This window comes from Balaenoptera ricei, chromosome 2, assembly GCF_028023285.1.
Source record: "Balaenoptera ricei isolate mBalRic1 chromosome 2, mBalRic1.hap2, whole genome shotgun sequence".
NCBI lineage: Eukaryota > Metazoa > Chordata > Mammalia > Artiodactyla > Balaenopteridae > Balaenoptera > Balaenoptera ricei.
In genome coordinates this window covers 37,542,322-37,558,578 of record NC_082640.1, presented here as the reverse complement: position 1 = coordinate 37,558,578, position 16,257 = coordinate 37,542,322, and the positions used below count along the sequence as shown (strand labels likewise).

The window sequence follows — 16,257 nt, the reverse complement described above, 5'->3', positions numbered from 1 at the left end:
AAGCAGGAGAGGAATATGATCAGATGTGGGTTCACTCTGGAAGTAGACAGCATGAATCTTTTCCCCACTCCTGGTCCCCCCTGGCCTCTCTCCACTCCTTTACTCACTCTGGCCCCAGGGAGGTGGAACGATGACCTGCAGCAAAGAGGGGAACAAGTGAGCGGGGGTGCCGCCTCCACTCTGGCTCCCGCTCCTCCTGGCCAGGGGCGCGCCTTCCCTCGGAGAGCAGCCTCCCTGCCGGCCCTGCCCTGCAGTCTGACCTCGGTGCTCCTGCGGGGGGCGGGGGCGGGGGCGGGGCGCCCTGGGCCAGTGCTGCCGGCCACTGGGGGCGTCAGTCTCCCTCTGGGGTTCAGTCTTAACAGCCACGGACCCACAGAGAGAAGTCACTTCCTCTTGTCAGGAAGAAAGGTGGTATTTACCTCCACCCGTCACTTCTACTTTTATTTCTCAGTTTGTCCAGATTCTGGATGGGAAAAAAGGACTTTCAGAGAACCCAACATAAAACTGGATTGGGAGGACATAAGACTGGAAATAAGGAGACCAGTTAGCAAGTTGTTATGAGTCCCTATAAAAATGATGAGGGCCTGAAAATGGAAGAGTGTGGAGTAGAGGAAGCTGGAGGGTCAAGAGATGCCAAGAAGAGAGAATTTGCAGAGGAAGAGGCAGGAGAGAAGCTCCATTCTTATTTCATCATGAGCACACACATATCTCCCCTGCCAGGAGTTTTTCCCTGAGGACGACGAATCGGGGAAATGCACTCGGGGAAATGCACTCGTGGTTTAAGCTTTTCTCTCTCCCGGTTCCCATAGGACAGAATGAGAAGGCACAGATGCTGTTAGCATCAGGCCTGCATGTCTTACCCATGTATGAGGCAGGCCAGGCCGACTGGCCCCCTCCTCCATAGGGGTCCTGGGGCTTGGTGCTCAGAGCACTCGTGTGAAGAGCAGAGTCAGAATTGGTCCTAATGGGGGGAGGAGAGAGTCTGGCTGAAAATCCATTTTTCCTTAGTGAAAATGCAATGTTCTTTGCTGAAAATTACCAACAGGAGAGAAGGCAAGAATAACAGATTTGCAATCATCCATAAAATGAGGGGTCTGGACCTACCTGAAGTCCCTTAGATCAGTAACAGCCTCTGAGGATGGCCCACACCCAAAAGACTGTAATTTGTACTTGTATGATCTTTTCCTTTGAAGCTAATGGCATAATGATCTGGTTCAACAAGGCAGACCCTGGATTCACGGCTTCCTCCAAGAAACTTCCCAGTTTTCCTCGCAACTCAGAAGATCGCTGTGATCAGTATATTCTCTGTGGCTGCACTAGCTTTTCCCCATCTGAGAATAACTTCTCCTATATGAAGGATCACCTATAGCAGTGACTCTCAAACCCTTCCAGGGAGAATGCAAGGTCAAGACAACTTTCAAAATAACCCTAATGTGTCCTTTGCCCTTTCACTCTCGCTCTCTCATGAGCACAGTAGTTTTCCAGCAGCCTCGTGACCTGTGATGTCACCGCAGGCTGAATGCACAAGCAGCGAATCGAGCTATCTTCAAGAGATTTGTAAAAGGTACAACAATGCCACTCTTCTCAGTAAATTTTTTTTTGTTTCAGAAAATATAACTGTGCTTCTTAAAAAAAGATATTTATTGACATGTAATGAGTTTATTATTGTTATTTTGTTATTTCTAAATGCATTAATAAGTATCTTCTATATATCTCTCAATTTAATTTCCAATATCAATAGTGAAATACAAACAAATATACTCACACAAACAAACACTGTTTGAGGGCCTCAATGGCTTTTAAGATTGCAAAGGAGTCTTAAGACAAACATTTTGGGAACCGCTGAACTATAGCAAATTTCTGGAATTCTCCCAGACAGCTCCAATTTATATTTAGCTTCGACTCCAAGAGATATTATTTACTTATCTCATCCAAGGGTCAAACTGTCTGCCATAAAAAGAACTTGTGAGAGACTTGAAATTAATCTAAAATGCTTCTTTGTGGGCTGTTCCAGGTGATGGCCTCCTGTGGCCACTAAGCCATGTGGCTTGACTGTGCACCATGGCTGTGTTGTGTTCAGACAAGGGAGAGGCGGTTCAGAACCTGCATGAAAAACAGGAAGAGTGTGGACTCTGGGATCAGAGAGCCCTGGGTTCAGATTCTAGCTCCTTTACAGATTCAAAAAGACTCAGGAGAATATCAATCAAATGCAGAGAGACAACTGGGAAAATCTGAATACAGACTGGGTATTAAATAATGTTAGAAATTACTGTTAATTTTGTTAAGTGTAATAATGGCATCGTGGTTATGTTTTTTTAAAAAAGGTTCCTATCAGGCTTATACTGCTAGATATATTTACAGGTGAAATACTTTATTTATCTGGCCGGTGGTGGGATGGGGGTGTGGGGGACAGTGGGGTAGAAATAGAAGCTGAAGGATGGGCACACGGAATTCTTATAACTATTTTCCTTTCCAACTCTTTTTTGTATATGTTAAAATTTTGCACTGATTTTTTTTTTTTTTAAAATCCCAGTTCCATCACATATTAGCTAAGTGGCCTTGGACAAGTCGTTTATAACCTCTTAGAACAGAAAATACTACTCATTCTTGTAGGATGTTATTAGGATCGAAAAAAATGACCTATGTAGAACACTTACCACTGGGGTCCAGCTCAAAGTGATTATTTAATAGCTAATGTATATTGAATACTTACGATTCCCAAGTTCCTTATGTATCTTATTTAATCCTCACAACCACCCCTTGATGTTGGTACTGTTATCTCCCTTTTCCAGATGAGTAAACTGAGGCATAGGGAAGGTACCTAACTTGCTCAAGGTCACAGAGTAAGAGAGGCAGACTCTGTTATCCAATCAGACCTCATGTTCTCACACTGCTGTAGTGTCCTGAGCAGACGTTCACTACCTGGTGGGAGATTTGGGTTCCTTTTTTTTTTTTTTTATATATACTTCATATAATTTTTATATACTTCACATAATTTTTTTTATATACTTCATATAATTTTTATATACTTTTTAAAAATATACTTCATTTTATATACTTCATATACACTTCATATAAACACAACTGATATAAACGTACTCTGGCAAATGGATGATATATTGGAAAACATCAGGACAATCAAGGTGACTGGCTTAAAGTTTATTTCTACTAGAAAACAAGCCATGTACCTGTTAAGTGCAGATGTTAGCCTGAACCCAGGGTGCTTCTCTTCCTTCCAAGGAGGCTGCTGCCTTTAAAAACCAGAATAACATACAAAGAAAAAGAAGTTCAATCCACGGGGAGCAAAGGAGAACCTCCGGCCTGGGTTTGAGAACTGGCTCCTCTATTAACCCAGCTGCACGGCTGACCTCTCCAGTTCCTGTGATTTCTGATTTCCATGATAAAAACTATCACAAATCCATGGGAACAGGAGGAGCAAATGAGATAGCTGGGCACATAACAAGGTTTTTGTTTTGTTTTTTTTTAAAGGTCAAACAAGCACCTTTGAATGCCTTTTGAAATGTTTCAAATCTATGACCAGTTCCTCTCTGGGGATGTGAGGTCTTACTCCAGATGTGTGAAAAACTATCCCTTGTCACATACCCCGAGTGCGTGGAGTGTGCGCGTGCGGGTGCCTGGCCGGCCTGGAAGCAGAAATGCTGCAACCCCACACAGATGCCCATAAAGAGGAATATAACTGTTACAGTAGCCCAGTTTATGAAACTATGAATCTGACTAATCCTCACGCTCTGGAAAGCCTACGACAATTTTTCTTGAATACAAATTTTTAAAATCTCAATTTGGAGGTATCCTTTTATGATTTAAAACAAAATATTGTCCTTGTCCTACAATCGTGGATCCCAAGATTCTTAAGCGCTGCTGAAAACCTACTTGAGGTAGGGGCCAGCTGTCACCCATCTTCATATAGACCTTTTCCAGGTCCTGACTACATTATCCACAGTAAGTGCTGCCAGTGTTTGCCCCGAGAATGGATGGAGAATAGATCTCAACCCAGAGAGCTAAATTTTCTCAATACGTACATTTCAAATGCCTCTTAAATCTGACTAGGTGATCTGAAAATGATACCATGCATCCATCGGATGTAACAATCTTTTCAGTTACTTTTATATTCTGTCACCCTCAGTATTCAAAAACACTCAACTTTTTGGTATATATTCTCTATATACAAAAATACTCAGAGAGACCCTAGGTCAAATCCACTATGCAAATTAGCTTTAGGAGCTTACTAAAGCCTTATGTTTCTTTCAGTAGCTTACCAAGACACGTTATATATTCAAATATAAGAATACAAAATCAGAGTATTATGTTGGTAATTGTATTCCAAATGTGTTTCTATTTGGTCTTTAAAATGAAGATCTAGATTGATTTAAGTAACTTAATTTTAGACTTTCATATAAGTCTATGATTATACATGGAAAGACTTAAGTTTTATAAGAGAAAACAAGAGTCTGTGCTTTAGATTAGAAATTTCTAAAACAACATTCAAGGTGGATACAATAAAGCGAAACCATCCAAAAATAGCACATGCCCATCATATCTTTGAAAATAAGGCTTGCTTACCTTGGCCAACTCTCATCCGGGGGCTGCGAGGCGTAATTAGCTCCAAATGTACTACCATCAAAGTAGAATTTTCAATAAAGGAAAAATATAATGAATGGAAAGTTGAAGCAGAACTAAGAGGCTGGAATCGTGGGGAGTTCAACAACTTTTCTGGTTCTTATCTTTATCTCTACACCCGACATCTCTTCCTCCATGGTTTGTCTTATCAACTTCCTCTGGAAAAATCTATTCTATCTTCTAACCAGTACCATCTTTGCATGATTCACATGGGGTGTTTCTTATTTTTTTTCTGCTTGCCCAACATCTTTTACTTTCAAGAACTGCTTCCACCCCGACCCGAAACCTGGTAAGGCTGTCATTCTGTGTGGGCCTGCCTGCCACACAAACTGTACCCAGACCCAGTATTTCCAGTCAAGGTAACTTATCCCACTGTGACTGGTTCAGGGATGGGCTCATGATACAAACAAGGGGGAAAAGGAGTGCCCCCAGCTGAGGTGGTGAGCCCGAGGACTACGTGGACCTGGCTTTCTCTCCCTGGAAGTCAATTCAGAGGTAGCACCTCACAGATACTGAATCTCGATGCTATTGTACAAACCCCTGGATCTAGCCCCTTGGGCTTCTAGTGACATAAGCCAATAAATTTCCTTTTTTCCAAGTTGAGGGTTTCTGTTTCTTATAACCAAAAGAGAGCGGCATTAGGTTTGTGGAGAAATGTGAACCTCCTTGGGTTGTCAGGGGCCCCGTTTTATAATTTCTGTATTCTTCACTTGGTCTAGCTTGCCTTAGAACATATTCCAGGTGAAATGGAAATATGGAAAAACAAATGTGATGTTACACTATACATGCTGAGCACAGTAGAGCCGTTTTGGTTAATTTAGTTAATTATACATATAGAATAGCCTTCTCAAAACATTTTATATCATATTATTCTCCTGCTAAAAAATCTTCAATGATTCTGTATAAAAGAAGCCATCATCAGCTAGGGCTCAGGAGGAAATGGGAGCCAACGGAGAAGGACCCTATCCTACAGACAGAATCTGGCATTAGTAAAACATGGGCACTAATGAACTCTTTATGAAATATTTCCTTTGCCAGAAGCATTAGGATCACAAGGTTCACTTCCTGTGTATTAGTTTTGTCATGTCTAGTTACCTTCATTCTTAATCTGAATCTTAGTCAAGGCAATAAAACAGAGATATTTTCAAAAGAGAGACCAGACATTTCTTCAACACCAAATATCAGGCTTAATGTATGCAAAGTACAGATGAGAATAGACTGCAGAAGGAGACAAAAGAGGAAAAGGTGATAAAGAAATAAGAAGGCCCTCTGAGAGGAAGCACATCAGTATCTCAGTTGGCAGAGCCATTAGGGAGAAGGCATTGAGCCTTTCTCTTTCCTGCAGAGTTTGATGAATCTCTGTCCAGAAAAGATAAATTTCAGAAGCAGAAGTTTACCACTTCCCTCAGGACATTGCCACCCTTAAAGTCCTTAAGTCCACTTATCTGGAACCTGTAATACAAATTAGAATGCAGTGGTGTAATAGTAGTGCAATGATCAAACATCAATTATTTCAATGTTGAGGTATAAGTCAGCATTTTAGCCTTTCTGATGTATATTAACAACATGGAAATGTAGTAAATTCCTGAAATTTTAATATGAGTAGGCTGAGGCATCAAAAGTTAAAAGATGTGACCTCTGAGCTCTCCCAATTCTCACCATTCACATCTCACTTAATGGATATTCAAAAACCCAACAATTGTTAGCACCAAGAGAACCACTAATGTTAGTAACCACTAATGTCAATAGCTTACAGCTAAATTCAACAGAAGAAAACCTAGAAAAGGTTTATTTGTTCTTCTGAAGATTTCAGAAAACTTTGTTCAGGTGGCTTTAATTACTCTACAACACTAATATGTCCTAAAGAACATCCTAAAGACAGAAAAAATACCCTTATTTGTAAACTTGAATTTACCATTTAATTCAACAAACATTTCTAGAGTGCTTGCTGGTTGCCAGCAAACAAACAGAACAGCAGCAGAGGTGGCAGGGTTTTTAACAAGCCAGATCAGCTCCTCACCCAGTACCACGTTAGTTAAACCTAAGTCAAAAAACAGTCCCACAGGGACTTCCCTGGCAGTCCAGTGGTTGAGACTTCGCCTTCCGGCGCAGGGGGTGCAGGTTCGATCCCTGGTTGGGGAGCTGGGATCCCACATGCCTTGCGGCCAAGGAGCCAAGGCATGGAATGGAGGCAGTATTGTAGCAAATTCAATGAAGACTTTAAAAAAGGTCCACATTTTAAAAAAAAATCCAAAAACAAACAATCCCACATTATAATGGGCCTTTTTATTTATCCCCCTGTGCACTCCTTTTCCGGCTCCTCCTCTTCTGCCTTCAATCCTGATGGTCCAGAGTTTCTGTGGCCTCACAGCCTCTCGGCCCACATCTGCTTACACTGCTCTCAAAAGGACAGGATGGGGAGAAGGGTCTCACAGAGTGAGAGCAGGGCGAGAGGCTGGAGACTCCGGGCACAGCCACTTTGGGAAGAGTGTCCTGCCTTCCATGCTCACCTTGGTCGGTCCCACCCATGCCTTTGGCTCCATCCATCATCCATAGTCCAGTAACTCATAAATCCATACCTCCAGCTCCCAACAGTTCTCATGAACTTTAAGCCCAGATTTCCAACGGCCTACTCAGCTTCTCTACCAAAAGTACCTCAAATTCTACCTAAAACCCCACTCATCATCTTGCCTCTCGCCTGCTAGTCTTGTCAGGAGTCCATCGTATGTAACGGAGGGTGCCATCCGCCCAGGTGCTCCAGGTGGAAATGTCAGTCATCCCGGGCTGTTCTCTCTCCCCAAGTCCCTGCAGTTCTGTAGCGGAAAATCCTTCCCCTCGCGTTCCTGCCTCAGTCTATCGACAAGGGGACTCCTGCTCCTTCTCAGCTCGGGGAGTGTTAGAGGGAAAGTTCTCACTCACTCTTTCCCAAAGGAAGGGGAGTAGCCCTTCTGTTGATATGACAGGACATCTGCTGGCCCATTTCCCTGTGGGTGGGGTCACTGAGCCTCAGAAGCTCCAAACAAGTCCGACCCTGTCTCTTTCTTGTGCTGCCTGCTCGTGGCTGGTGAGCACAGCCGGGTTCTTCTTTCGGCTTCCTGTTCCCATGCGGTAAGGGCACCTGGGGCAGGGCTCAGGAACTGCCTTCTTGAGCAGCCTGGGGGCGACCATGTTCTCTCTTGCCCTCTGCAACTCCGTGTTCTTCCAGGCACAGAGTTTGTGGGGCAGGTTCACGATGGTCCACGCAGCCGGTGGGGTACGTGAACTCCAGGTCTGGTGGGTTAAAAGAACCCATCCACCCATCAAGACAAGTGCCAGGGTCAGACTTAACATATAAAACTGACCACAATTTGGTTCCTTCCTAATTTCTCAACCATGTCTTCACCATCGCTCAACTTCCTCTTGTCCTTTTACCTCCAACTATGTCCTGCCAGACTACATCTAAAAGTCAAACATGAAGGGAGGTACATGAGTGAGATCTTTTTTGAGCCCCTGTGTGTATGAAAATGTCTTCCTGTTTACCTCAGCACGCGAGTGACAAATAGGCGGCATGTGGGATTTTGAAGTCTGACTACTTTCCCCTTAAAACTCTAAAAACTAGCATTTCCTTATCCTCCGAGATGGAAATCCTTAATGGGTGTTAGGTAAAAACTAGGTTTTGTGATCAAGTAAGTTTTGGAAACCCTGGATTAAAGACAAGAAGTTTCTTAACTGCCAGGCTTCTCAGAGCCCTAATATAAACTGTGAAGCTTCAAGAAGATACAGAGAGCCCGACATTTCTCAAATATAATAGGCAGTGCATTTCAAAGAAACGGTGTTCTATAAACCGACGTCCTAAAATTTTCATCTCATTGTATGAAAAGAATCAAAGCAAGGCCTATTCCAAAGAGGAAAGCCATTCCTAGCTTTGGCGGGTCTTAAGGCATCTCTTCATGACCGTTCACCCTAGTTTTCTGGACACAATATACTCTCAAACCTTGTTGGGAATGTAAATCAGAAAATTTCTAAACATTTGTTTTTCTTTCTTCCTAAAAACACATCTCTTTTAGAGGAAGGTGCTTCTTATGATTCTTCAGTGTGTCCCCCTTTTCTTCAATGTATTACCCACAGGTCTGAGATAATATTATATTTGCTGTAAATTTATGTTAATAGTTCAGAAATTCAACAGGATGGTGTTTGGGATACATGCTTGCTGCCTTTGAGGAGTGAGAAGGGCTGCTGAAGACACGAGCAGCTGCAGGAAGGTAGGAGAGCCTCTCCTCCGAGTTCTCAGGCCCAGGCCCCCAGCTGGGGACCAGGCAGCGTCTCTCTGCTGCCCTGAGTGCAGCCCCGGGCCAGATGTCAGGTGCGCAGTGCCCTGGTCTCTGCTTGTGGCGGCCCCCATGCCAACAGCAGAGCCCAGAGCCTACTGTGCCAGCCTTCCCTGTGATGATGGCCGCCCAATGCCCACCACGGGAGGAATGCCCTTGTGCCAGATCTCCACTGCTTGTGGCTGCCCACACTGTTAACAATGTTCGTTTGAGATCATAGGACTGAACCCTTCTCTAAGCCAGTGTGCGCATTCTAAAATAACACCCAAGCCAAGAAACAGCTGGAAGAAGAAAATTCTGAATACATTTCTTCTCTTTGTTCTAGCAAAGATTCAAACCGGTGTTAATACTTCCGAATAATAAAACTTCATTAAGGAGGTAATAGACCGGTGAGAAAGGCAACCATTTTAAGCAAATTACTGCAAAATCAAATGAATGCAGGCCAGGAAAGGAAAGATGGAATTGCAGCCCTCTTCCCCATCTTCTCCTGAATATATTCATATCTTCGACATAAAATCATCCCACTTTTATATTTTACTAGGAGCTCAAGGTCCCTTGATTCTTCAAAAGAGACTTGCTGTTTATTCATGGGCAGGCCTACGCTAAAGAATTCTTTTGAGTCAGCAGATGTCAGTCCCAGGACCCTCGTTAGGTGCTTCAGAGAGACATCTCATGGTCTGTGAATCAGACTTGTACTGTCTGATGAACAACTTTAATTCACCTGTATATTTATTTGGTTCTTGCTTCTCTCCTGCCCTTAGGAGTTGATCTGCTTTGCTGCTGCCCTCATGAGTTGACCCGTATACACAGTCAAGTTCTAACCTATGACTTATTACCTGAAAAGAGATAGAGTCACCTGAACACACAGTGAAGTCTTCCCTCTGGCACTTTGCACAAGCTGTTCCCTCCGCCTGAAACATCTCCTCCTGGCTGTCTTCCTCCCTGCATATCACAACCACCTGAAGTTATTTTCCTTTAATAATTTTTTCTTTTTTCTTTTTTTTTTTTTTTACCTGTTTGTTGTCTGTCATCTCTCACAGGACTGTAAACTCAAGAAGGCAGGGACACGTCTGTCTCATTCACCTCTGAGTCCCCAGTGCTTAGAACAGTACCTTGTACAGAGAAGGGGCTCTGTGAATACCTGTTAAATAAATAAACATGCTATCCCCTCACTTGTTACCCATCCTTCAAGCCTCAGATTTTCCTCTGGGATGCCTTCTCCGTCTCCCCAAGACTGGTGCAGGCTGTGCACCTCTGAGCTTGCACAGCCCCTAAACTGCATCACCTGCAGCTCGCCACATGTGCTGACACTGTTCGCTTGCCCAGCTGCCTCTCCCACTGAACTACAAGCAACTTGAGGGCAGGGACTACGTTATGCTTCCCATGATATCTATAGTGTCTAAACGGTGCCTAACACTAACTGTTGTTAACTGAATGAACATTTTTCTCTGTTGCTTTTCTTCAATCTCCTCCTCTTCTAGATAGTCCTCTAGTTTAAAAAGCTGTGAGTACATGCATATATTTAGACTATACTTGCTGCAAAAAGGATTTGAGATAGCTATAAATATATCTATATGTATTATAATATTTAGAGAGAACACCTACAAGGGAAAGAGGGAATTGAGAAATTAGAAAAAGATATAATGTTAGTTACATCAAGCAAAGAAACACTCTTTTACTTGAAAATTCCAAGCAATTTAGACAATGGTTCCAGGTACTACTCCACCGGCACATGTGTGAATTAGCTGAAGTACTGCCTCAATTCTCCTTTCCTTTTGCATTCTATGTAAAAGTTATTACACATTCCAGAAAGGAATTTGAGGGGTATTGGTGGTTAAATGGTAGAATTCTCACCTCCCAGAAAGAAACTGGAAAAAATCAGTTATCAACTTCATTTTGCCTGATAATGATCACATAATATACAAAATTAGAAGTCAAGGTATCTCAGTGGACCAAATGTGGTGTGTCCCTGGGGGTGGAAGAGAGGAGAAGTAAACATTCATTGGGGGGGTCATTACCCTCGCCTCACATTGACAGAAAACTGCAAGAAGCCCGAGGGCAAGAGAAGCAGTGGTTTCCTCTGTGCACCACCCCCCCCACCGCAATTCCTCCCAGGGGGTCTCTCTTGAGTGTGATCCTGGGGACCACTGAGTGCTGTAGTGAGGGAGGGGCTCAGGCTGGGGGGTCAGCTTGACCTGGGCTGAATCTGGGCCCCTCCAACCTCAGCAGTGGAATTTTGGGCAAGTTACTCTGACACTCAGTTTCCTCATTGGAAAATGGGGGTTAAATAAAGTAAACTGCTCAGTAAGTATTGAGGACTAAATGACATATGAATTGCCCAGCACAGTGTCTGGCATGGGTAGGTGCTCAGTAAACATAATCGCCCTCCCCCCACTTCCTGGTTTCTAGGCTGGTGAAGCCAACTCTACCATCACTGCCAGGAATCCAGCTCTGCAGTAAGACTTACCCCGCCTTTCTCGTCTTCCTCCACCCCTGCGGGTGAGAAGAGTGAAGTGAGAACGCAGGCCCTCCTCCCACAAAATCTAGCTCAGGTCTGTTTCCAAAAGCCCTGAGCACAATGCTGGACCCAACGCAGCACACCCCACTCTGGCCTCATAAATAAAATTGTCAGATGAATTCACAATCTCCTTTTCTTTCTTCCTACTTAATAGCATAGGGTTTGGTGTGAGTGAATATCACTACGTAAGATTTTCCTAAATACCAGCTTTATATTTTAGATGTCATCTACTGAGTTTGAAACTCCATAAATAGAAAATCATATGAAATTTCTTCTGTAAGTTCTAGCAGCAGGTCAGTGGGTCAACAGAAATAAAAACAAATCACCTATCTGTCTGTTTGTTTTAGCTAGACAGATTAAATCTATCTAACCTGATTCAAAGTCACGTTTAATTCTGACTTTGCTGATTTCTGAAGAAAATGCTGAGAAGGCCTTGCAATGGGGCTGAAATACATGTTGTTTATGTTCAGTTACTTCATTAAACTGAACTTTATGGACACTTTCATAAAGTGAACATCTACAATGATCCTTCCAATTTTTACCTGTGGAGATGTTTCTGGTTTCCAACTCACTCATTTTTATTGCCTCCGTTCATCAGATAAAATGAAGATTTTGAGGCCAAAGGGGAATGACAGGGAAGATACATCCTGAAAACCTTTCAAAACTTATCCTCTCCTCAGACAATGAAAAAGGATATTTGTCGTCCCGGCTTGTCCCCAGACCGTCGGTGGAGGGGGTGGAAGCGGGTCCGGGACGGCCTCTCCACCAGCCCGTGGTGGCGGGTTCCGCGCACACTGTCAGCTGGGTGGAACGCCGGCTGCAGAGAGAAGGAAGAAGAGTTGGCCTGTGACCGTGACATTGCCACTCACCCTCAAGAACACCAACTGATCACAACAACAGACGACAAGGCTGACTTTATAATTTTACTGGTGTCTATGACTGTGCCTTGAGTCAAGGTAAATAAAATGCAGCACATGGAGCTGTTTCTACATCATTACAGAATAATTTAAAATAGTCTTTAGTGTGTGAAGATGAAAGCTGAAAGAATGATATATTAAAAGTTGTCACAATTTGGAGACTATGGATTCATACATCAAATCCCAGGAACTAGGAGATAAGCATGAAATGTAAAAGAGGTATACTTAAGACAGAAACGAACTGAGTACCTACAGCGTGCAGTGTGCAGAAACATAGATGTGGCATCCAGAAATAAAACGGGATACCTACTGGGGACTGGGGACTACTTGCTCTATACGGTGTCTTTTTATATTTTTGATTGACTTGACAATGTTTAAAAATTCACGTTTGGGGCTTCTAGTGAAAAATCTGAACATCTTGGCCACACTGGTCCCAAATTCCCACTTGGCAATGGGGACTGAAATTGAGAGTAGCTGCTCTCTGCAGGTGGGACACCAGACCACTCAAATGACTTCTTACGTTAGACATCTGAGTTTGTGACCCCTGAGTCAAGGAGAGAAAAAAGAATACTTCCTGAATACAAGTGGGAAACACACAACTCTTTATCAACTCATTATACCCCAAATGGCACAAATGAAAATACAAACAGATTCAAGATAAATCCATGGTCAATAAATACAAAGTCCTTTATTAAGGGAGGCTTGGGTGACATTCTTGACATTTTTGAGTTTGGCATCATAAAAGGCAACCTTTTTTTTTTTCTTTTAACATCTTTATTGGAGTATAATTGCTTTACAGTGTTGTGTTAGTTTCTGCTGCATTACAAAGTGAATCAGCTATATACATACGTATATCCCTATATCCCCTTCCTCTTGCGTCTCCCTCCCATCCTCTTTATCCCACCCCTATAGGTGGTCGCAAGCAAAAACCAAATCCTAGGCTGGACCATTCTACCTCACATAATGGGGCAATGTGTATACAATATTATGCCAGAGATGTTTGTGAAATACATGAAAACAGATTTTCTTTTATGTAACTTGAATCATATGTCAAATACCTAGCTTACCATGAAAGGAATCCTTTGACGGAGTATGTCTTTCTGGGGGAGCTTCTTTTAGTTAAGAATTGGTCGCTAATTTTTCTTTGTTAAACACACAGATTTTCTCATATTGGATTTGGGAATGACTCCTATTTCTCCCGAGTGGACTGATAAAATGTCTGGACTAGTTTAGTTGAACAGTTCTGCCAGCAAAGGGTCCCAGGTCCCAGCCTGTCTCAGTTCTTCTCTGTTTTTACAATCCAAATCTATTAACTCCTAAAATAAAAGAGATCTTACTGAGGAACAACCTCTGGTACTGGAAGAAAAATATCCATTGTGATAGGTAGGATGGATGTTGATCTCAGACAGGAGAGCACACTAATCTAGGGAGTGATAAATTGAAACACCTTTGTTAATCAAGAGGATGAATACCCACGGCACACTTTATCAGGACCTGCTTACACAATAGATGTAATTTTAAGAGACAGATTACTTTGTTCCAGGATAAAAGAAAAGGGAGGACTCTCTGGTAATAAAATCACACGAATGTTAACTGTACTTGAAAACAACATTTTCATCTAGGAGTCTTAGAGCACAACTACTGCCAGACTGAGCTCCCAGAGGCCAGCCTACAGAAGGGGCATTCAGGGTCTTTAGAAGGGGATCCAAGGGGACTTCCCTGGTGGTGCAGTGGTTAAGACTCCGTGCTTCCACTGCAGGGGAACTGAGATCCCGCATGCCGCACAGCGTGGCCAACATAATAAAATTAAAAATTAAAAATAAGGGGGGGGGGGGAATCCAAAAAGCAGAAAGCTCTTGGAATGTCTTCTGGACTTCCTATTACACATATATTTTCTATTTACACTTGCCTCTTTTGCCTTAACCCCTGCTGGCCCAGATCCTCTATTATTACTTGGACTCAGTGTGTGTGTGTGTGGAAGGGGGAAATCTCTGGCCACATTTGATATTTTCTTCTCTTCCTCACCGTGGTACAAGTTCAACTCTCTGCCCCTGTAGTAGTTGATCTTCTTCCAAACTATATTTGACTTTAGCCCTCTCAACTCACAGGGCCTTGCCCATCAAATGAATTAGAGCAGTTCAGTCCAGGAAGCTGGAACTGGAGGAGGTTTCACAGTGAAGGAGTCTGTTAAACACTATGGTGTTTGGTAGTTGGCCTAAGTCTCTGGCTCCCAAAAAGCTAGGGACAAACAGACACACAGTTCTCCTGTTCCCACCAACTTCCAATCTCATCCTTGATAAGAGCTAAATTTCTGTTATTTAAAAATGTGTTTCTTAAGCTAACTTTAATACAAAAAAGAAATAAAACCCTACCACCCTGAAGGCCAAGTACTTCATTTTTTCTGTTCCTTTTCAAGTTTTATCCATAGTTTTTACATGGTGGCACCCATAGCACATTTATTTTTTGTGATCTATTTTCCGTACTTAACATTTTGTAAACAATCTTCCATATATTATGTAATCCTTACAGTTATTAATTCAATAAGCATACAGTATTTCATTTCCAACATTCAAAAGGCCAAAACTCCATTATACAGTTCAAAGAACTTGTGGTTTGGAATCAAAGAAAACAGTCTCAGTCCAGAATCTTCCACTTACTAACAAGTTACTTCGTCTTCCTTATCTGTAAAGTGGAAATGATCATCTGATAACTTCCTCACAGGCTTGTTGAGAAAACGAAATTAGATTATGTGTGTGAAAGCTGCCTTATCCCAAGGATACTTGGTGTTACAGACTGAATTGTGTCCCCAGAATTTGTGCATTAAAGCCCTAATCCCCAATGTGACTGTATTTGGAGATGGGGCCTTTAAGGAAGTAATTAAGGTTAAATGAGGTCATAAGGTAGGATCTAATCCATAGGACTGGTGTCCTTTTAAGAAGAGGAAGAGACGTCAGGAGGACACGCACACTGATGAAAGGCCATGTGAGGACAAAGCAAGAAGGCAGCCATCTGCAAGCCAGGAAGAGAGTCCTCAATAGAAACCAACACTACCAACACCTTGATTTTGAACTTTGCAGCCTCCAGAACTATGAAAAAATAAATTTCTGTTGTTTAAGCCACCCAGTCTGTGGTATTCTATTAGGGAAGGTCAAGCAGGCCAATACACTGGGCATCAGAAGGAGGATGGATATCCAGGTGGTGGGACACTGGAGAGCATCTTGTTAAAGGTGAGGCCACCCTGCAGAGCCCTTCTGTGGACAGCAGGAGTGACATCATCGTTAGGGGCATCCCCCAGCATTCTGAGCCTCCCACACCCATCTGCTGCCCATGCCATGTCACCTCTGAAAGCTGCAATCTGGGATGAATGCCTGAAAAGAATGTTGGCAGGGTCTTGTGACTTGCTTTAATCAATGGATCATGAGCACACGTGATATACATCTTGTCCAAACAGAAACTCTCACACCCTTCCTTCTGCCATGAGAATGCCATGTCCCAAAGAGCGGATGCTGCTTCAACCTCAGTTGCAGAAGGGGAAGATACAGGGAGGAGAGCACAGCAGGGAATATGAGTGAAAAAACAAAGGTTTGCTGAAAGTCCCAGAGTTTTTGAATTGGTTGGTACTGTAGCAAAGCTGACTGATACGGCAGTGATGGCAGAGAGACTGCAGTGAGATGGAGAGTCCTGCTTTTCATGAAGAGCAACAAGGGAAGTGTAAAGTCAAAAGATCCTGCAAATTGGTGCCTACATGTTTTGAGGAGGGCCTCAGGCTCAGGTTCTGACAAGCACCACCCTATCTGAAAACGTGGGACCCAGACACTAAGTAGAGAAGAGAGGACTCCTGCGCACCCGTATACAAAAGCTCCTCCACACTGATTAT

At 43.0% G+C, this 16,257-nt stretch overlaps 1 protein-coding gene across 4 annotated transcripts in view; it reads right to left on the bottom strand.

Annotated features, from left to right (window-relative positions):
- Positions 1-16,257, bottom strand: part of CRTC3 (CREB regulated transcription coactivator 3) — a 109,326-nt gene that overhangs the window by 30,639 nt on the left and 62,430 nt on the right. For all 4 annotated transcript variants that reach the window (XR_009500735.1, XM_059912419.1, XM_059912420.1 and 1 more), the window contains exons 3-6: positions 12,161-12,280; positions 4,582-4,643; positions 3,189-3,251; positions 861-961 (exon numbers count right to left, since the gene is read on the bottom strand). Coding sequence is in view for 3 of the 4 variants with exons in the window: in XM_059912419.1 (XP_059768402.1) it covers positions 861-961; positions 3,189-3,251; positions 4,582-4,643; positions 12,161-12,280 (346 nt within the window). In the remaining variant the exon portion in view is untranslated. The remainder of the gene's footprint in view (positions 1-860; positions 962-3,188; positions 3,252-4,581; positions 4,644-12,160; positions 12,281-16,257) is intronic.